Source organism: Falco punctatus (assembly GCF_963210335.1).
Source record: "Falco punctatus genome assembly, chromosome: 7".
Taxonomy (NCBI): Eukaryota; Metazoa; Chordata; class Aves; order Falconiformes; family Falconidae; genus Falco; species Falco punctatus.
In genome coordinates, this window is record NC_137587.1 from 70,639,159 (window position 1) to 70,661,479 (window position 22,321).

The 22,321-nt window shown below is 58.6% G+C and overlaps 1 protein-coding gene across 4 annotated transcripts in view; it reads right to left on the reverse strand.

Annotated features, from left to right (window-relative positions):
* Positions 1 to 22,321, reverse strand: part of LINGO1 (leucine rich repeat and Ig domain containing 1) — a 176,516-nt gene that overhangs the window by 10,303 nt on the left and 143,892 nt on the right. Inside the window, exon 1 of one of the 4 annotated variants that reach the window (XM_080395437.1) lies at positions 7,385 to 8,215. The exons of 2 other annotated variants lie outside the window; for them this stretch is intronic. In XM_080395437.1, coding sequence (XP_080251563.1) covers positions 7,385 to 7,390 — 6 coding nt within the window. In that variant the 5' untranslated portion in view covers positions 7,391 to 8,215. Of the gene's footprint in view, positions 1 to 7,384; positions 8,216 to 22,321 lie in introns of those variants that run through there. One more of the 4 variants, XM_080395438.1, reaches the window with a different exon arrangement.

Here is a 22,321-nt window from a genome sequence, read left to right on the forward strand (position 1 = left end):
CATGAGCAATGGCCAACGTGGAGAGAAGATTCCTCTTCCCAGCCTGGGCTTCTCTGTGCTGGTTTTACATGTATAATTCTTTTTTCTTTCTCTCCTTCTCGCTTGTTTGATTTTTGCATTATTTATGGCTTGTCTTCAGGGCCTGTATTTGCTGTTATTGTTTCATTCAACACTAAAATGGATTAGATAAAAACAAACCGTGCTGAGCCATGGCTCAGCCCGCCTGTCCTGCACTCAGCTGTAGCCACACAGCCGGGCAGAGCGGGCGCCGTGGGTGCGAGTGGGGACGAGGTGTCACCACCTTGCCAGCCCTTCCCAGCCCCAATGCCTGCTGGCAGGGAGGTGCTGCAGGATGTGGCCCAGCCAGGATTTTGGCTCCAGGTGCTGCCAACCCCCCTGATACGTGTCCTCTGCAAGTATGGGGGCTACGCACAGAGCTCCTGGGGTCCTGGCACTGCACCCAAGCCTCCGATCCCGGCCAAGCAAGAAGGAAAAGGTGGGAAATGATGGCTGAGAGGAGAAACAAAGCACTGGAAATGCTGTTTTTTTCAGGGCAATTTCATGAAATCCAACGCATTGATTTCACTAGTGCCCCAAGCCGAGCCGGCGCCGGCTGCGGGTGCTGTGCCTCAGCAAATCTCAGCCCCAGGTGCTTTGGGAACATGTCCTGGAAAGCGCAGTGCTGTCCTGCAGCATCGTGCTGGGGAAGGGCGCAGTGCGAAGCTGCTGGCGCAGGGGTGGAAAGCACCGTGGGTTTGATGCCTACGATACGGGGTGTCAGCATGACCAGCCTCAGCCGCGCTGCGGGGAGCCGTGCCGGTCCTCGGCTTTCTCCGTCTTCCAGCAGGCAACTGCACTGAGCCCATGGGCAGGGACAAAAAGGAGGGACCCACTGTGGGGACGGAGTGGTTCCCCTGCTGCTTTGGGCTGGTTTTGTTGCGTTTTGCTTGAGCTGAAAGAGATGCTTTCCGCCCCTTCCTCCTTCTCCCCAGTGATGCTGATAATAATACAGAGCCTGCACTCTGGACTGTACGTGAGAACAAAAGTAATCACGGGGGAGTACAGTGCATAGAAATTAAATCGGAAACGCAAGGCCAGGGTTTCCATTTCGGTTCAGCTTCTGTATCACTTCCATTGAAAAGGATAAACAGGCTGAGCACAAATCAGTTTAATGGCAGCGCAATTCCATGTTTCCCAGAGCAAATCGTAGCTCAGGCCCAAAGCGGCAGCGTGATACGCAGCATGCTAGCACTGCGGGATGGCCGTGGCATGGCACAACCCCAGCTGGGCACTGCGGGGCCCCCAGGGCCCCCACAGGACTTGCTGCCCTCAGCAGCGGTGCTGAAATAACCTGGCTGACCAGGGCACAAGAGGGGCTGGTGTCCCTCTCTGGGCTTGGGGATGCTGGTCGGCCCTTGCCTGCCCAACAGCCAGCAGAAAAGAGGTGTCCCTTTGGCTGTCCCTCACATCCCTGAGGTCCCAGCAGCAGATCTGGACCCACTGGGACCTTGCAGAGCCGTGCCAGGCTGCTCCCCCAGCGCGGGACAGGCAAGAAGGTTTTCCTGCTGCTCGCCGCTGTGGCCCTAATTCTCTTTATCACCCGGCTCCTGCAGCACACGCGCATTTACAGCACAGCTACACCTGCCATCTGTTTTTCCTACCTAACCCTCCTTGCTGCGCCTTGCTCCGTGGCACAATGCACAAGCCACTCACCGGTGGAGCTGGGGCAGAAGCAAGCCACCAAGCCAATTCTCACCCGTAATGTCCCCCCAGCTCACGGTTTGGGTTAGACCACATCAAATTGGCTCTCGGTGACTGCCCCCCGTTCAGAGGGGCAGTGGAGGAAGAGGTTTGCCTGCACGGATGGTAAGAAGAGCCTCTGAGAGTGCTCAGACTTCGCTCGCCACCCCCAGGTTGCCTCTGAGGTCTATATCAGTTGTTTCCCATTTCACACTCGACATCTCAAATCCAAACAAAGAGCTGAAAGAATAGATTACGTCAAAATATTTCTGCTTCTCCCTCCTACAAGAATTCCCCATCAGAGACCAATCCAATTAAGGTGCTGGTTATGAAATTAACCATAATTACAAGAGTGGTATTTAATGTTTTGCATTCTGATGCAGAAACAGAACAGAAATGACAAAAAAAATATTTGTGGGTCCTATTGAGATCACTAAGAGCAATGTGGCGTGGTGGGGGAGGGCTGCCAGGGAAGTGAGGGCTGTGCAGGGGGGCAGGGCTCACATGGGTGCCCAGCCCAGGGACTCCCCAGCAGCGAGGGCAGGGGCTGGGTGCTCATGGGCACACCGCGCAGGGAGCAGTGGCCAGCCTGTCCCCCAGCGCAGGGATCGGCCCAGCCCAATGACTGCCAGCAGGTATTTTGCCATTTGAGCATCACCCAGACAATGTTGGACTGCTGGAACCGTGTCCCAGGAGGCACAGCCTAGTCCTGCACCTCCTCAGCCTGTCGCCACTCCCCATGGGGACCCTCCAGCTCGCCCACAGGACTGTCCCCAGCTCAGGACACCAAGCCCAGCCCTGAGACAAGGGACAGGAGAGCTTCAGTGGGAAAAGCCTTTGGCCTCTGACCAAGACACATGGGTCCTCCTCTGGGACCCAGGAGAGTCATGTCTCTGTGTGGACACATGTCCACTGCAGGATGCCGTGGGCACCAGAAGGTTGACCGGCTTAGAGACACATGTGGGAAAAAACACAGAAGAAAGCATGCAGGGTGGTGAAACAGACACCACTTCTGTGCTTAACCAGGAGAACGAGTGAAACGAAGCCAAGCTCCCTGGCCCCCACAACAGGGATGCTGACCTGCTGCCTAGCCTGGTCCCATGCTAGTTAGGAGGTGCTGTTTGGATGGGGTGTGGAGCCATGGAGGACAAGGGATGGTGGCCGAGGTGCTGGCGAGGCCAGAGGGAGGACTGAGCCGCTGGTGGGGCTCATGGCAGGGCTCCCCCCGCCATGGCCGTGCTGCTGCCAATGCATCAATGCATTCTGCGCGTCCCCTCGGCAGGGCAAGGCATGGCCTGAGCGGGTTCTGTCACTCACTCCTAACTGCTGCTCCTGAGAGGTGGGAATCACCCGTGTCTTGCCCCAGCACAGCTGTTAACTCCAGCGGTGGGGGGGGTGTCTCTGCTCAAGCTGGGCGCTCCCCCCACGGTCCCCCCTTCCCAAGCCAGCCAGTGCAACCTGCTGCTCTCAGGGCTGGAGGGAGCCTCGTGCTCCCTGCCTGGGCTAAAGAGATGAGGCCCCTCTGTGGCATTTATCAGCGTTTATTCAATTGCCTGGGTCAAGCTGACAATTAACGCTGCCCACTCAGACACGGCCACCTTTGTACAACCCGTCTTTCTCCTGGCTCGCCACGCCAAGGGAGGGCAGAGGCAGCGCTGCTGACAGCAGCCCTGGGGCTGGGGAAGCACTGCGGGGGGCTACGGCTGGTGTTTCCCCCCTTCCCCGAGCCAGCCCCGTCCTCAGCTGCTCCTCTCCCTCTCTGTATCACACAGGCCTTGACACTGTCCCAGAGGCTGTAAGACACGGCCCCAGCCAGGGTCGCAGGGAGCTGGGACATGCGGCCAAGGCGTGGAGATCCCTCGCCATGCAGCCATTCCCCCCCGCAAGCTCCAATTTTAACTCCAACATATGGAGAGAGAGAAGAGGGAGACAACTGACTCAGAAGAAAATTGAGGCTGTGGCCTTCAGTTGCTTTCTCCCTTTATTTTTCTTGGGTTGTTTGATTTGAGTTAAGCGTTTGTAGCCCTCTTCTCTCCCATCCCAGCCTTCTTCACTACCTGAAAAGCTCTTCCAGCTCTTTTCCCACCCAAAGCCATTTCTGCCCATGCTAGGACAAACCCTGCTCCCTTCCCGGGGTTTAGCAGAGGATGGGGGAGAGCTGCTGACTCAGTGCATTGGATGTGTTTGAGAGCTGGGCAAACACCCGCCTCACCAAGCTGTGCCGTGACTTGCGCTGCCGGCTGTGCCCTCCTCTTGCTGGCCCAGAACCACTGCCACGGTGGCCAGTGACAAGCATAAAGGGTGAGTATGTACCACAGGAGAGCCAAGGGCACCACTAACATCCACCCCAGCGCCAGCACTGCCCAAGCAAACTGCCCAAGGGGCCACAAGCCAAGGGGGACCCAAGGGCTGGCAGGACTCTTCTGAGGTGACACAGAAAAGTGTCTCTCCAGCCGTTTCCACACCTGAAGCTTCACAAAAGAGTCGGCGGAGTCTCATTTTCCACCAGGACGTTCACAGAGATGTGCCCATTGCAAACACGTCCTCCCCTACCTTGAGAGGACGGGGTCCAACTTCCAGCCCCGACACAGGTGTCACCCCAGAGCTGTCACCGCACCCAGCAGCCGTCCAACACCCCCAGGCCCATCACAGCCCAGCAACAACCACGCACGTGAGGCAACACCTGATGAGGTTATCAATCCTCATTGAACCAGAGTAGGTTCAGTTGTGCTTTATAATTCAGCAACTGTAATTACACTATAATTACACTATCATTGTGGCCTTATTAGAAAGTGATTTATCAACCCCTGAAATAAAACCTCAAGTTACAGGATTTTATACTTGTTACATACATCAAGCAGTATCAACTTCAGCATCGTTACAGTGACTGTATGAAGTAGCAAACTAAAGGAATAATAAGTCATCCGGTCACGCTGCTAACCTTCCAGTGCTATGAAACAGTGGTCATTAGAGGTATCACAGACTAACTACGTTATAGGTGTAGAGTAACTGCAGTATGGTACGGTATTACAGAAGTATAACCACTGGTTTTGTAGTTAGTGCCTCCACAAAAAAGCTTGGAAAACCTGACTCTTCCCCAGGTGCTGTAAACTCAGCTCCAGTATCTCCTCCAGTCGCTTCCTGCCCATCCCGTGGGAGCCTGCCGTGGGTGCAGGCAGGTGCCGCTGCCCCGAGCTGCTGGCCAGGGAGGCATGGCCCAGAGAGGAGGAGAAGCCCCCTCCTGCTCCTGGTAACCGGCACAGCGCCCACCAGGGACACTGCTGCCTCCAGGGAGCCTCTGTCCCTGCCCCAGAGTGCAGGCCCTGGGGAGGGAGCAGAAGAGCCTGGCTACCAGGAAAACGGCCCCGGTGTGTCCGGAAGACACGGAGGCTTTAGCCCGGGGACACATTTCCCTCTGGGCCTTGCTCACCAGCCTTGCTCGGCGAGCTGCAGAGCACACCTCTGCTCCCTGGTACGAAGCTACCAAGCTACGTGCTCCAGGAAGGAGCCAGGAGCAGCAGGCGAGAAGGCAAAGCCAGCCCAGACATCGCCTCCCACAGAGACCCAGCCCAGCTGCTGGGATGGGCAGGGGGCTGAGACGGGCAGGGGAACGGCACAGGTTCTGTGCACCAGGACAGTGAGGCTGTCCCTCGGCTCCGTGGCACCTGGCACAGGCACGAGGTGTCACTGGCCATTGGCACTTGCAAGGGGTCCAGGAGAGGGACAAGGCGTGCGCTTGAAACCAGTGAAGGGACATGGAGGAAAGGGGTCGGACACAGGTCTGGGCTATGGGGCTGGCGTGGGGCTGGGGTCGCTGCCTTTGAGGTGGGATGGCTTGGGCAGCGCAGGCAGCTCTGCCGAGACCCCTGCACCCCCGTGGCGGTGGGCTGGCTGGTGGCACCTCCACGCTGCTGCTCCGGCAGGCTGGAAGGTCAGGTCAGGGCTGCTGCAAGTGGCAGAGCAGCGAGGAAAGGGTTAAGGCTGCCGGGAGGGCTGGGACGGGGCTGGGGAAGGGATATCATTTCAGAGCAGGGCTCCGGTAGGTGGTGCAGGGGAAGGGGAGATGAAGGCAGAAGGGAGAAGGAGCAGATCTGTGGAGCGGGGCTGCTCCTGGGGATGCCTGAGCTGCTCTGCTGGGTGCGAGCGTGGGGCTGTCACACCAGTCCCCTGCTGCAGGCAGGATCGCTTGCTGGAAAGGGCGTTTGCTGGGGAAGGACCGTGGATGGCGACTGCTCAGGCGGTAGCTGGGCTAGTGAAGGCAGAGAGAGGCGGCACAGCCTCAGCTCGCCAAACAGCACGTACCGGCGGCGAGGAGACCTCATCCCACCGGTGCCCACGCTCACCCACCATCCCTCCCTCCTAGTGCAAATCACTTTCACGGCACCGACACTCCTATTTCTTCTCGGAGGTGGCACCTCCAGCACCTGGAGCAAACCATGCCTCTACCCTTCGCTCAGCCTACTTATACATCCAAGATGCAAGGTGAAAAATCCGATAACCTACACACAGCATCAGAGCGCGACAAGCAATGGCACTGCCCGGGAGGGCTCCCAAAGCCCTTCTGGCCAGCAGGCTCTTGGGCATCCTCAAAATCCATCTGCCCTGCGAAGCCCCTTCAACATGAACCCCTTCTTTTTTCTGCCAGACGCAAACCGAAGGCTCAGCCCATGCTGGCAGCCTGACCCTCCCCAGCATCTGCCATTCTCCTCCCTGGCTCCTGTACGTGGGGCTGAGCCCAGGCTGGGGGACCCTTCAGCGCTCCCAGAACCCCCGCCCCGGCGACTGAGGGACCATCCCATCAGGCAGTAACTCCCCACGGCCCCGACTCACCTGCCTCCAGGCTGGGGGGCTGGTGATGGAGAGGTTAGCCCCCACCCAGAAAAATTATCCCCCTTCATGGCTCCTGCCTCCAGCCTGGTCACCCAGGGCTGGCGAGCCCTCCCGGCCCGTATTTAACCCTTCGTGCCTCTGCCTCGGGGTCAGGCAGAGGGCCCATTCCTCCTCTTGAATTAACCCTTCCGGGCCGGGGAGCCGGGCACAGCCTGCCTGAAGGCTGATCCCCCTGCTCCCCAGCAAGCCCTGGCAGGGAGCGCTGTCCCGGCCATACCCTACCTGAATATGTAATCTGCTCCAGACCGGCTTGCCTAACTACCGGGAGGAGGAGGGGGAGAGCTCCCACATCAGGATGCAGCTCTGTGCTCCCCTCAGCATCACCCAGCCCCAGCCCTTAGCTGGGCGAGTCAGCCCCGGGTGGCCGGGACCCCAGCCCCGCCTGGCTGCAGAGGGGCTGCGGGGGGCAGCGCAGGGGTCCTGGGGGGGTGAGGGGGCTCAGCAGCAGGCAGCCGCCCGGGCACGGGGGGGCGGCGAAGGCGGCGGCAGCAGCACCGGAGGGGATGGAGGACAGCAGGACACACGTCTCCCCCAGCCCCACGCCCCGCGGCGGGCAGCCCCCGGCCCCGCCGGCCCCTCCCCGCGGTACCCGCACCTCGGTGCAAGCCGGGCACCCGCAACGAGGTCCCGGCCCCGAGCCTCGGCGCGGGTCCGGCCCGAGGACAGCGCCACGGCTCCGGGCCTGGGGGGCACGGACCCCCCCCCCGCTCCCCCAGCCCCCGTCCCCCCGCTCCAGCGCCCCCGCCCCGCGTACCTGCATCTCATCCTCGCCGGCGGTCTCCCTCGGTCAGAAATGGCATCTCCCCCGCCCCCCCCCTCCGCCAAGCCTCCACCTGCAGTAACGCAGCTCCCCCTCTCCGCAGCGGCAGCACGAGAGGCGCCGGCGCTCCCGGGTCCGAGCCGCCCCCCAGCCCCGAGCCCGGGGAGGGCCGGGCCGGGCACCGGGGCCGCTCGGGGCCGCTCGGGGCCGCCCTAGGGACGCGCGGCCCCCGGCTGCCTCCCCTCCCCCGGGCGGCCGGCGGCGGCGGCGCTGCGGGGCGGCGGCATCGCCCCCCCGGGGCGGGCTGGCACGGCCCGGGCTCCGCTCGCCCCGCTGCCGCCGGCCGGGTCTGCCGCGGCGGGGCCGCGCTCAAAGCCGCCGCGCCGGCCCCCGCCTCCCCTCCGGGAGGAGCCGCCGGCGGACGCGGGGCGGTGCGGGGACGGGAGCGGCGGCGGCGGCCGGTCCCTCCTCCCGCCGCCTCCCCCGCTCCGGCGCGGCTGGGAGGGGGGAGCCGGGGGCGGGCGCAGCCCCCCGACCCCCGCGGGCAGCGGCGCTTTCGGCCGGAGGGCGGGGGTCGTGGCACCTGCCTCCGCGGCCGGCCGGGGCCGTTCGCCCCCGCAGCCCCGTGCAGCCCCCGGGGCGCAGCCTGGCTGCCCGCAGGGGCCGCGCTCGCCCCGGCGCCTAGCCCCTGCCCAGCCCCAGCCCGCCGGGGGCAGGTGCCCGGCTACCCTGGAGGTTTCGGAGGCTCCGTCCTACAGCAGCCACCTCTGCAAAGCGTTTTGCTCCTCTTTTTTCACTGCACCCCCTCCCCAGAGGAAAAGGGCTGCAAGGAGGGGGGGGGGGGGGGGGGGGGGGGGAACGACACACGACACCACACGCCTCTGAGGACTGATCTGGGACTTGGGGATCCCAAAGGCTTCCTCAGAGGCTCAGCACACGCTAAGCTGGTGGCATCTCATTCAGGACTAAGTGCACAGCTTCCTGATGCTGCCCACTGCTTCACCCCTTCCATAATGGACACTGATTTATCGAGCAGCATTAGCAGATTTGCCCAGCACTGGCTCTTTCAGCGGAGGCTGATTTCTCCGGCAGTAATGGACACAAACTTTGCTTCTAATGTGCACTTTCCCCTCCCGCTTCCTCTCTCAGGGCTCTCCTGGGGCACTTCCCGCTCTGTCCTGCTCCTGCCCAGCTGTCCCTGCAGCGTGGCTGGCCACAGGCCAGAGCAGACCCAAGACCGCTGCACCAGGGCCTGGCACCGGCTGGGGCCAGAGGCTCTGCGGGAGTCCCATTGCTGGATCCCATGAGCCTTCCCTTGGACGGCTCTTTTAGCCACTGGGAGCTTTTGAGGAAGGTGGCAGCTTGGCCTTCCTCCACCAGCCATTTAACCAAGCCCAGGGGTGGAGATTCCCGTGCAGAGCATCCCTCCAGGCAGGCTTCCCTTCCTCCCTCCTGCGAAAGCGGAGCTGTGCTCGCCCCAGGTCTCTCCTGGGTGATGAGCCCCCCCCAGCCTGCCGGGAGGCGTGCCAGAGCTGGGCCAAATGCCCACCAAATGTGCCATGGAGCACGGGACACGGCGGCTGTCCCAAGCTCTGTGTCCCTGCAGTGGGCTACGAGCAAACCCAGGGCAATGCGAGTCCCCCTCCGCACTCCGGCAGAAGCCGCTGCCTCCCCGCAGCAGAGCCTGTTATCCTCCCGCACAGCACATACAAGCTTCTGAGCGGAGCAGGAATAAACAAAGGGTAGGCACTGCGAGCTCGCCAGCTGAGGGCTGAATCACTCCAGCTCCCTGCTCCCGCTCGGCACTCCTGCCCACCCCTGGGCTGCCGCCTCCTCCTGCGGGCGCAGACCCTGGCTGGGCTGGGGGGTGGGTGCCCGTCGGGCACACAGCCCTGTGTGGGCTCGGGCAAAGGATCCTCATGGCAAGAAAGACGGGGAGGTGAGAGCATAGTGTGTGTGCATGCACACTCTGCTCCCGACATCAAGGAAATTCAGCCTGGCCCCTCTCAGTGGTCCTCAGACCTTTACTCAGTGCAGATCGATGCCTCTTATTATTATGGCTATTTCAGCGATGCCATCGATGTTAACAGCACTTCACAAACACAGACAAAGCCGGCAATCTGAAAGCGGCCAGAAAAAACAAACAGAGGACAAAAGACAGGCTAAGAGCTCCGAATGCTGTTTTTAATGCTTCCCCCATGGTTAAAGCTCCAGTAAAGTGCAGGGCACTGTGTATTCAATAATAACCCCCCCGCAAATCATTCCTGGCATCGTCTGATGTGAGAGAGGGAAATTTCCCCTCAGCCCTTCCACAAAGATACAGCAACTACGCCACGCAAGCAGCACTGGTGGCCACGGGAGAGCGATGCTATGCACTGCCTGGAAGCAGGGGGCCTTCCAAGACCGCCTTTCCCACCTTGGCTCTGCTGCCGTCCCCACCCCGGCGGCGCAGAACCAGAGATGAGCTTTTGAGCTAAGATGGCATCCACGCACACCTCTCCTATAGAAAAGTCCTGCGCAAAACCTGCCTTTTCTGTAACCTCCCCGTGCAATGTCTGACTCGGGCAAGCGAAGGGAGCAGTGCAGCAGAAGCAAGGGCAGCACGGGCTCACCAGCCGTTGTAGAGGAGCAGAGCCCTGGTTTGCTTTGCCAGCTAGGGTGGTGCGCGTTGGTCAGCAGTGGGGTGAGGTGATGGGGAGGATGGGGAGCACGGCGAGAAGCAAGCATCACTTAATAACGGCTCTCCTAGCTGAGCACAGGAGCACAAAGGCCCTATCCATGGCACCAGAGTTTAAGAGGAGCCAGTACGCCTGTCTCCCTAAGGAACCGCGCTGCCATTTGGGCTCTTCCCTTCCTCCAAATGCAAAGGGGTACCTCTCACCCCACCTCATGGCAACATGTCCTTCACTGCAAAAGCCCCAAGGATGCCTTGGCCAAAGGCAGATCCTAGCAGCAACAAACCCTGTTGATCTCTGCAGCAGGAATTGCACCAGCGCCTGCTCAGAAGCCCCGAAGGCTCCCACGTTTCTGCATTTGCCAGCCCATCATCGTAAGCTCTGTGCTGGCGGTTCCTTTGTGGCCTCCCTGCCCCAGAACGTTGCCGTCACGCAGCCCTGGTGTATCCATTTGCTACAGCAGTGAGCAGTCAGGATAGCTGCCCAGGGGTGAGGCCAAGGCACATTCCCCAGGGACCAGTGAGCAGCACAGCACCAGAGGCTCAGACCCACCTGGAACTGTCAGGCTGCCCCCAGCCCTTCACGGGCCACCACTGGCCAGCATCTCACCACCACAATTAACACAAGGGCTGAGACCACCTCACATGCGGACGGTAACACAGCTCACCCTTAACACATGCTGGGTATGAAGGTCCTGCTTGAAGAGGAGCAGTGATGTGGCTCAGAGGGGGTGAGTTCATAATGTTACTTGGGAGAAGGGCATCAATGGGACACTGGGAAAAAGAACAGAATAACTGGGTGCTACCATTCCTGGCAAGGGGCTACTTTTGTAGAGGGGCATTCAGAGTTAGAGGTAAGGGTGAGCTTACTGCTCAGGTCCCTGAGGTGGTGTAGCATGGGTGACAAAGTGCTGGGGAAAGCCAGAAGCATGCAACCAAACCTCACTGGAACTACTGTCCTCTCCTGTCCCAGCTAACAATCCCTATCTATTTGCAGCTGGCAGCTTTGCAGTAGATACGCTTTTTTTACCCTCTCCCATCACCTTCACTGGCCTCCCCCATGTTCTGGAGACCAACCCTAGGTGTTGAGGGAGGCCAAAAAGACCCACTCAACTGGGTCAACCTCTTTCTTGCAGCATGGAATGACTCAAGGGGCATCCCTGTCCTGCAAGCGTCACTATCCCCTCCTGACCTCCCTGTAGCCCCAGGCTGCAGAGGACACCACAGATAGCAGCTCCGCTCACAAGCCCTCATCAAACATTTTCGTCTTTAAAACCTGCAGGGAGCGGCAAGAACATTTGGGTGTCCATCTGCGGGGGCTCATCCCTCAGACAGATGCTCCAGTCTTTGCCACTGCCATCCTCAGATGATAACGGGCTGTGGCAGATGGTTCCCTTCTGCAGGCAGGAGTTTATCCCTGCTCTGAGCTCCCTCCCAGAGAGGTGGCACCTGCACACTGCGTGAGGGACCGAGCCTCCCGCCTGGGCAGCAGGGAGCAGACCTGCCCTTCAACAGGGCTAGCTGGGATGTGCTCATCTCTCTTGGTTTCAGCGCACGTGTCCAGGAATCCCACAAAAGGTCTAGAAAGGGCCGAGCTGGCAGGAGGGAGATGGATTTTAATTACTCCCATTATTATTATACTTCCTTTTCTTTCAAATTTTCACACTTTTGTCTTAACAAGCTGAGCTGAGAAAATACGTGCAAATGCCAGGCTGAGATAAGATGTACCACACCTTGAAGTACTGCCAGCACCAGCTCTGGGAACGCCAGATCGGCTGTCTGCCCCGCCAGCCTCCTCCCTTTGCAGCATGGGCAGAGGGAGGGTCTGCACCCACCCTGCCCTTGCGCACCAGGAGGGGAGGGTGCCCTGTGTTTCCCCTGGGCTTGGCCGGCAGCCGCCTCCTCCATCCTGCCCAGTATTAACCAGTCCCCAGAGAAGGCAGCTGTAACCTCCTGGCTGCTTGGGATGGGGATGGAAAAGTGCCCCAGACACCTCATGTTGTGCCTTGCACAACACATGCACACAGACCTCCCCTGCCCGCCTTGGGGACGCCGCCTTCCGGGCAACAGGAGCTGTTCCTGAGGATGCCCAAGAGCACCTGGCCCCTGCAGACACAGTCACTCAGGGGAGAAATGTGTTCCTAGATCACGTGTGCTTTCTTCCTTGGAGGTGGTGACATTTCAGGGTGTGTGTGGGGGGAGTGGGATGAAGGGGCAATGCAGGATATTCCTGCTCCCCCATCCCCATGGCCATCTGGATGTGTACTGATGCCTCCTCACAGCAGGCTGAGTCAGTCCAGTGGCTTCTCATTATCAGCTGGAGGGAGTCCAAATCCTGCATTGTTCGGCTGCTCCTGAGTGAAATTGAGGATCGTTATCAAGTATTATCATAATGGTTTCTCTCTGTACTGTCTTGTACTGCTCCTTGCCCTGGTCAGCTGATTGATTTGGAGCAGAAGGAGGCAATGTACCAAAAATCCTTCGACACCAGCCACCCGCTTGGGACAGCTGTGGCAGGAGCCATGCAACATCGCTGTTGACACGGGCTCGGGCTGTGCAGGCCACAGAGGGCGATCCCCCCGCGCTGCCCATGCCCAGCTGTGCCTGCTGGGAAGCTGCTTGCTCTGGCAGCAGATGCAGCCCAGCCCACCCACAGGCATCCCTGCTCAGCTGAAGCAAGGTGAGAGGTTGGAGATGCCTTGCCTATCTGAAATCGTGCCTTGCCTATGCCAAATCATGACAGGACCTCCATGATGCTGCAGGGAACAGGTAGAAAGGGGGAAAAAAAGGGCCTTTCTGTAGCCTCCCTCAAGCAGGTGCTGCCGAAGGGGAGATGAGCTGCTAGAGCACAGGGGCTGCCCCAGCCCAGCTCAGCCAGGTCTCTGCCAGGGCACTGCCTGCCCTGTTCGAGCTCAGGCTGTGGAAATTAGCCCTTGCTCCGAAACACTCTGCTGTGGAGAGAGGGCACATGTCCTAATGTCAGCCTGACTCAAGTGCCTGATAGCCTGACTGCTCTGTCAAGCAGCCCAAACACGCTGGCTGAAAGGCTGTGGGAAAAGGCTCCATTAAATTCTTAAGCTCATTGACACATATACAGACAGTATTAATAATATCAAGCATCTCAGTGTCTATTGTAGCCCACATCCAGGAGATGAAAGATAATTTCTGGGACAAGGAAGTTATGACAGTGACAGCTTTTTAACAGCTTGGTGTAAGAATAGGAGCCACACAATAGGACAAAGAGCAATGATTAAAGATCTTTACACAAAGGAGAGAGGGCCTGAAGACCACAGTGAGCATGGAGGACATGAGGGTCGTGTCAGATGCCCACGCAGAGAAAGAAAAGGCTGTGTTGGACAAGGAGGACGGGAAGGTGGTGTGGGAGACGTCCCGCTGGGGCTGACTCACAGATGCCTGGCAACTAACGGAAAGGGTCACGGTGCCTGGTGGGGATGAAATGGGCTCCTCACCTTAATGTTTAAAAGAGGTTTGGCCCCTGCCTGGTGAGCTAGGCAGAGAGGTGGGCATGCCTCGGCTGGGGCTGCAGCCAGCCTGGCACGCCGTGCAGGGAAAGGCAATGCTGGGGAGCGGGGGAGGGAGCCGAGCTCTGCTGGAGGCTGGGCAGGGACTGGGGAGCAAACACGTCGGTCGAGGAAGGGGAGATCTGGCATGGGGCAGGGCGAGGAGGGAGCTCTGCTCCCCGAAGGCCAGAGCCAGAGAAGAGGAGGCAGCGGACATAGCACCCGGACACCCTGGAAGCGCAATTATTACTAATATCCTTAGTGTTGCTTTGCACACATACACGCTCCCCTAATGTACACTGCACATGTAAACAGCCTTCTAGTGACATTTGCATGCCCAATTACATCTGCACATCATTGATTTACATGCACAGTTGGAGAGCAATTAAAACGCCGGAGCCTACTTCGCACTTTCACAGCTACCTCCGTGAACCCACCCCGAAGAGGAAGAGCACCTTGTGCCAGGGCCAAACCCTGGCCCGGTCCCCAGCCCTGGCCCAGTCCCCAGCAGCTCACGCCTTTTGATCCTCGCCCTGGCAGCAGTGTGAGGGGAGACCCCCAGCCCCAGCGCCCACCAAGGCAGGTGGGCTCAGGCCGGTGCCCTCTCCTGCAACTCCAAAACCAGCTCTAACATTTGCTGTTTGCTCAGCTCCTGTCATAAGTGACTGGCGCCTTTCCAAAAAGGATTAAAAGCAGGGAGTGAGAAACATAAAAGCTCGTGTAATTATGTGCAAAAACCCCCTTAATAATTTATAGACAGAGAGGGTAAATATCTCCGTGTGTTATTCAAGTGTAGCTCATTGTCCCGTTTGGCTAATACCCAGAGTGCACGCATCACAGGCTTTATCCGGGAGGCTGTTTTGCCTTTAATACCTTTCATAAATTATTGAATTTATAAAGAGGAAAGCAGGTGTCATGTCGCTCCTATAAACAGCTCGTTAGTTAAAACTAACAAAGGTGGGGAGCAACAGTTTCCTCTTGCCTTGTCTATCTACCCTCTCGCTGTCTCTGCTGTCACTTGCGACGCAGCGCAGACCCCGAGCTGGGGCAGCCCAGCGGCATCTGCCTAAAAACCTGAAGTCCCAGGGAAAAGCAGAAGGACCGGCTGCAGCGACGTGGCCTGTGGCACCCCTACCCTCCAGCTTTTGGAGACCTGCTTGTGCTCTCAGGGGAGGGGGCAAGGATGGAGGGGTGGGGAGGATCCCGGGCTCCATCCCCAGCTCACCTGCTGCACCGTCACCATCTTCATGTCACCTGCGGTCCTCTGCTTGGATGCAGCAATGGGGTATTAGCTCCTGGGGTACCTGAGGATGCTCTGGGCGCTCTGCTCCCAGGGGCAGGGCAGGCATGGAAAGCAGACCCCGAGGGCAGGAGGCAGAGCTCTGCAGGGCAGGAGGGCTGCGTGCCGGCCCTCTCACCACGATAGTCTGTCCAGGGCCAGGGTGCAAAGCCCGAGGGCTGCTCCTGAGTGCAGGGGCTTTGGATTCAGGCTGCCTAGGAGGAAGCACAGCATCTCCATGATTTTCTGCTGAGTGAGGCAGGGTGTTAGAAGGCTGCCTCTAAAAACAGCAGACGTGTGACTGAGTCAGGCAGCACGTGTCTGCGCGAGGGAGTCAGCCAGAGCACCCACGCACAGGAAAACCAGCACGCAAGCGTGCCCACGCAGCCTCTGCCGGCCGGCCGGGCCCCCCCTGCGGGCTGTGCCCCCCACCCCTGCGCTGTGGGCCGGGGAGTAGTGAACGCATGCCGCCAAGGCAGAGCAAGCCTGCGCGCAGGGAGCAGCTGGTTCGGAGGCTCCACTTTCACACCCATGAGAGAGTCACTGAAGAGATGAACCCCCACATGCACCCTCTCCAAAAATAATACATATGCATTAAAAAACAGATACAGAAAGCGGAGCCATCACAAGTATTTTAAACAGAGTTTAGAGCAGCTAGAGCCAAATCAGGGTGAACATGCTGCCATGCAAAGGACCCACATGGAAAGCGTTGCTGCAGCAAAGCCGGCAGTGCCAGCATCCCGACGGCCACAGCACGGAGATGGGGACGCATGGAGCAACCTGAGCTGCTTCGGTCCACGGCTGCCAGCAGCGAGGTGCGTTTGAGCCACGCGATGAATGGTGGACCCTGAAGAAGACCTAGCAGGGCCTCGTGGGCATGGGAAGAGGGAACTGAAACTATTGATAATCAATTGACTCCTTCAATTACAGAAGCCTAATGAGGTAGCACAAAGTCAGCTCTAATGAACATCAGTTTAATAGAGGTGGTTCCTCAGGGCGCTGGTTTTTGACTCAAATCTTTACAAGGTAGGAAGCACTGCAAAAGTATCAAGCAATTAGTGTCACTTAATGAACACACATTCCCTGCTCTCTGCAGAGCAGACAGTTCGTGGAGAGCAGTGGCTGTTACAGCATGGGGCATCCCTGGCCCCTGGGGGAGGTCCTGCCCTGTGCCCGGCTGGTGCCCAGTGCGGTGCCCAGTGGCACCAGGGTGGCCTGGGAGGCAGCTCAGCTGCCATGGCTTTGCTGGCAGCGTGGAGCTCGGTTATCCCAGCAGAGCACGGCGTTCCTGAGGATGCTGCCGGATGCATTAGTTGCTGTAAAACAAAGCAAATGTCAGAGGGCCCAGCTCTCCCCTATAGGCAGCTATTTTTTTGGGGTGTTTTGGTGATGACAGCGTAAGTGACAAAACAAGGTCACTACCGGTTGGTCCCGATGCCACCCTGGAAACTTGCTGTTCCCCATGAAATGCAGGGACAAGCGGTGGCCTAGGGGTGCGACAGCTGCAGGCAGGGCCCAGGGAAGCCCGGAGGAGCACGGCGTGGCTGTCCTGGCTCAGCGGGACACTGTCGAACTGGAGCCGGGGTGCGGTTCCCCCACAAAGCCAGGATCCCGGCGGAGCATCCCCGTGGAAGGCACAGTGCTGCGCCAACTGTGTTGGGCAGGGATGACACACTAAGGAGCCTCCAGCGGAGTAAAGACAACCGAACATCTATTCTGGGTCTCCAAGCCAAAGGCTGTATTTCAAATCCACTAATCAGGTGAGAATACAGCAAACTTGCACGGAGCGGAGCCGGGGAAGGAGGGGGAACCTCCGGCTCCCAGCTGCGCTCCCCACGCCACAGCCCAGTCCCCGTGGGGGCTGGAGGGGGCTTTGTGGGAATGGCCCCCCGTGACCCATCAACACCCACCAGAAATGGGCTTCCAGGGGAAGGGTCCCTCCACTCTCATGGGGGAGGAGCCCCAAACCCCTGCTGTACGGGGTGCGTACAGGGGACCCTTCCAGCATCTCACCCTCCCCGTGCAGGGGCTGCTGGGGTCCTGCCTTCGCCCAGGGCCATCTAGAGCTCAGTCAGAGCACAGATGCCATGAAGAGCCCAGAGAGAGGGAGGGGATACCCCCTCCCACACCCTGTTACGATTATTAAGCCAAACCCCCCTGACACCTGCGGTACCCAGCCATTTTTCAGAAGTCATGCCTCCACCCGAAAGAGCTCTTTAAACACAGAGACATTTCCTATGGGATTGTGTGGTCCTGCCAAGCTCCCGCGCTGCCCAAGCTGCTGGAGGGGCACCAGTGGCTCGGCCCCGCTCCTCACAGACGGAGCAGATGGAGGCACCACTGGCTCCCTGAGCCCAGGTGTGTGGTGCAGGGGCTGCCCACGCCTCCAGCTGCTGTGGCAGATGGAGATGGTTATGTTCAGCCTGCTGGGACTGTGCAGGGGCTTGGCTGCAGCCTCCCTGCCCTGCTGATGGGCTTGGGAGCAGGCTGGGAGCACAGTGGATGGCTGGGAGAGCCCAGATGCTCGGAGAAGCACAGAACAGGTAATTCACCCATGCAGATGTGTGTGCGTGTCTGTAAAAGCTCTTGGGTCTGAGCACCAGTCCCCAGTGGTGCCAACGTGTGGTGTACCCCCAGGACACGTGGCCCCCTCACCCAGCTGGGGGAAAGCACAGGTAGGAGGTGAGAAGCCCAGAAAAGATTCCTGCTCTCCCTGCCATCCCTGTGCAGAGCTGGGCCAGGGTTTGCAATGGGAAGAGGGACCCAGGAGCCTCCCAGGATCACTGGTGCTGGCAGGATAAGCCAGAAGGGAAGTGAAAGGCAGCGGACTGGAGGAAGAAGGAGAGACACAGGTACATTTTGGCAGGGAAGACAGCCCCCCATGCTTGGTACTAGACCCATACGAAAATCTGAGTCTAGGAATCTCCGGCTCCCATGAGCAACTTATCTGAGACCAATGGAACCAGCAACTGCCCCAGCTCTTACCAGCCCGACAGCGCTGACTGCAGGTGCCAGCCCTGGGGGGTACCGCACCCTGTGCTCAAACAGATCTGCAAAGATCCCCAGGGGACAGTCCCCTGGCCTGGCTGCTGGCCAGCCTCTGGGTGGGCAGGCGGCTGCTCGTCCCCTCCAGCTCTCCCAGCGCCCATCTGCCCTGCAGCGTGGAGGGGACACGAGGCGCTGGTCCTGGCTGGCCTCCCCCAGACCATCTTGTCACAGTTCATAAGGGCCAGAAAAGGTGCCGAGAGAGGGTCTCGGGAGCGCAAAACACCTGGGGAGGTGGGGTGCAGGCTGGGGTATGGAGGATGCTCAAAGAGCCGGTTACATTAACAGCTACGCAGCCCCAGGCGCTGGAGATTATTCTCATCTCTTTTCTTGTTTGGTCGACTTACTCAAAGACTATTAGTGGATTAACAACAATTTTTACGATGCTGGAGCAGCATCTTCACAGGGGGTTTAGGGAAGTGGCGGGGGTAGCTTTCATCATACCCTGGAGCCAGTCTGCAGCTGGGCGGGCTCGCCAGGGGAACAGCAAGAGGCACAGAGTCCTGGCAACAGCTGCTCTCTTCTCCAAAACTGGCAGTGTTGTAGAGAAACCGTGCTGTCTGGAGGGCAGCAACGTCAGAGGCTGGCAAGCCACGCACTCCCTCCTGCCTTCTTCCCTCTCACACATTAGGCTTTCAGCTTCTGGGCTCCATTTCACCGGGAGGGCTTGGAGACGCAGGGGACTGAACCCGGGGATGTGGGAGGTCCCTTCCCACCTTCTGTCGCTACATCCTGCGCCCCGCACCGGGGGTGACGCTCCCATCAGCTCTGCTTCCTTGTCCCAGAAGGTCCCACGGCCATGCCCTGGCCTCCCCGCTGCCCTCACAGCCCACAGATAAGCAACCTCACGGCGCCCCTTATTTTCCTGGGCCATGTGGCAGAGTCTTCCCCCTCCCCACCCCCCCCACCCCCACCAACTGGCAAAGCTCCAGCGGTTTCCCCCAGAGGGCATGCGGTGAGACACAGCAAGAAACAACTGCAGATAATTAAAGGATTGAATGGGGTATTGGAGAAGAGCAGGGAGCCTGCAACATCCATAAATAGCTCGCCTTGCCGAGCTGCTTAACTCCTTGCTTGTTCTTGCCAAAGTGCAGACCCCAAAGGGATGGCGCCTGTGCATGAATAGGGGTGGAAAGTTCAGGAGCGTATTTTTAAACCATTCAAGCTGTACTCAGGCTGAGTGATACATTATTGTCTGTGTGTGTCACTCGAAATGTCTTATGAATACAAGAAGAAAAAAAAAAAAAAGCACCATTTTGCCTCTCTAAACTCCCACCCCTCTGCTCCTACCCAAATAACATCAGGCTGGATCTGACAGGCGAAGGGAAAGCACCACGAGGTAAGGTTGGATAAAACCAGCATCAAACGCTTTTCTCTGGCGGGATGAGCCCTGGTTTGCAGGGCCGGAGGGCAGCGGGGCTGGCAGCAGGTCTGGGGGCAAGCGGCACGCTCAGCAAAGGGACAGCAGCGTATCGGGGAAGACCCTGCTAGAAAAATCCTGGGGTCCCCGCAGTGGCCCCAGGAAGGGCAGTACAGCCATGTGCCTGACGGAGACAGTGTCCTTCATCTCGCACGGCAGCAGATCTTCCCCAGACCACGGGAATACTGAATGTAGAGCTGGTGACCCAGGACAGCAGGGAAATAGGGTCACCTAGTGTTGACTATTGACCCAAAAGCACGAGCGGCATCAACCCATTGCTCACCCCTGTTACCCCAACCCGGGTCAGAATAGGATGGCATCACCTCAGTGCCATGATGCTGCCCACCCTGAGCCTCTGGGGCCTCTTTGGGCAGCCGACACATGGTGACAGTGGCAGTCTGCCAGTCCCTGGGGCTGGCAGCCATCCTTAAGCCGTAGCTGGAAACAGAGATACCAAAGAGCCCGACAAACAGGTGGAGCCACAGTGAGGTACAGTGGGATAGAGGGAAAACAACCCAAAAACTCACTGGGAAATCATTCCTCTCCTAAATGGTGCTGATGTAATTAAGCAGCACGGGCTTTATGAATGATACCATCTCTGCCTCGAAACACATCATTACCTCTCCCTGTTAGAGCAGTGTTTTAAAATATATATTTCCCCTTTAAAAGCCTGAGGAGAAGGCTCCATGGCTGGAATGCCGAGATACTTTGCTAATCACCTCTTATTTCACCAGTGGCAGGGAAGCATTTCGTGCCGAGCTCCGGCTCTCCAGCATGCACACCTCTGCTCTGAGTCACCGCGGCGCACTTCTCCCCTTCCTCTCTTCTCCATCGCCATCCCTACCACTGATACTGGAGGGGATGACGGAGCCAAAGCTGCATCCTCCAGCCCCAGTGGGTTTGAGCATCCCCGTGCCCAACCTGCCTGGGACCCTGGTGCCGGGGGTCGCCCCAAACCTCTCCACCCAAGCTACGCGAGCCCCTCACCATACTGTTTGCCTTGTTTTACAGAACTTGGGGCTTAGGGAGATATTTCACTGAGTGCTGACCCGAGCTGGTTTTCCCACCCCAGCGGGGTCTGTGTGATGCTCTCACTTTGGTACAATTTGAACGTTTCTGTTCCCAGGCGACTCACCAGCCCATGCCACATCTGCCATGAGTGCTCACTGCAATAGATTAGAGAGGCCCAAGCAAGAACGAAGGGCTTTTGTGCTAGAAATTGAAAGCTGATGGAGTGTGTCATAGGAAAATGACAACAACCCATTGTACCTCGAAAGACAATTATTTTTCCCTCATTGGAAGTGATTGAATTTCTCCATCAGTGACACTACTAATGTCGTCAACACCAACAGCTCTCTTAAGGAAAGGCTCTTTCTCAGCTGCCCACCTGAAATCTGCTTAAACCTGCCCTTCCCTCCCCTCCCTGCTTTGCTTCTTGGTCTTGTGTAGGTCGTGCTCAGCTCACGGCCAGCCAAGGGACCAACTTATCAGATGCACACGCTCTCCCTCCCCATCCCCGTGGCTCCCGCAGATGCATGCCTCGGTTAGATCTGCCCCTCCAGACTATTTCTGAATACGCTACAGCTGGAAATTACGAAGTTGAGTCATGTTGCTTAACTGCAATTTGCCATGCTGCTGCTATCTGCATGGCAGCGATGGGGTCGCATTCCGCTGCCTGATGTATGTACCCAGACTGGCAAAGAGAAGAAGCTGGGAGACACGATGCCCTTTCTAGAGACAGGGAAAAGGGTCAGGGTGCACCTCCAGCTGCTGTGGGACTTCAGTGCTGTACAGCCACCAGCACCCCAGAGAGCCCGCTCTCCCTGCAGACCTGGAACATCATGCTTGGGCACCTCCAGCCTCCCCAGCTGTCACCTTCAGTGTCATGGACACTCATGCCCTGAAGCCTTGTGGGTTTCTCAGCAGGGTGAAACTGCTGCTACCCAAAAACCCCTTCTCTGAGTGATTTTGGCCCAGAATCTGGATTAGCACAAGCCCCAAGGCCTGCGGGGTAATGTCCTTTGTGAACCTGGGGCACAGCCACGTTTTCTAGGGGTACTGGCTCCCTCCCATTCCTAAGATGCTTCCCCCACCAAATCCAGCCTGTGCTAATGCTTGCTGGCAGAAAGCCAGCCTAATTTATTAAGACACACAAACTAATGAATGAGCCACAGAAGCACTGGGAGCCCAGTACATCCCAGAACATCAACCTGCACTGGGCTACCTGAGCCTTGCAAGGCTCCTCACCACCTTTGTCTTCCCCAGCAGAAGCCCAAATCCTGAGGACATCAGGGAGCACAGGATGGTGCCACCGCAACGCATGCCTCTGGGGGGACAGCGGTCACAGCCAGGCCTATACCAGTGCTGTGCAGGGCAAAAATGCCGGCTGGAGGGATAGGGAGGGTGATGCCACGTCAGGGCGAGCGGCGAGGTGGGCGCATCACCCCGCTCCGTCTGTGGGTGCCACGCAGGACGGGGCTGGGAACTTCACACGCTCCGGCAGCTTTCAGACCCGCATATGTTGTGTGGGTTGAGAGCACATATGTTAGATACACACACATCGACGTGTGCGTACGTATATATATACACAGACATATATGAGAGAGACTATTATAGATACAGATTTACATATATAATCAACATCAGAAATTACTGCAGGATTTTTAAGACAGCAGAATCAGCCCCAGGTATCAGAAAATGGCTATCTTTAAACGGCTATCTTTATCTCTGCCCTCTCAGCTTGTGCCTCTGGTTAGGCTGGCGAATGCCACGTGTCAGAGCCCCAGCTGGGGAGGCAGGATGGGTTCTGGGAGGGTGCTGGGGAGGCAGGATGGGTTCTGGGAGGGTGCTGGGGAGGCAGGGCTGCCTGTCTCCCACACATGCACTCTGCACAGTGCCCCGGGAAGGAGCAAAGCACCCTCCCCAGCGTGCAAGCCAAGAGCCACAGGCAGGGCGCACGGGTACGTAAATCCTACAGCCCGGGAGGGAGCCG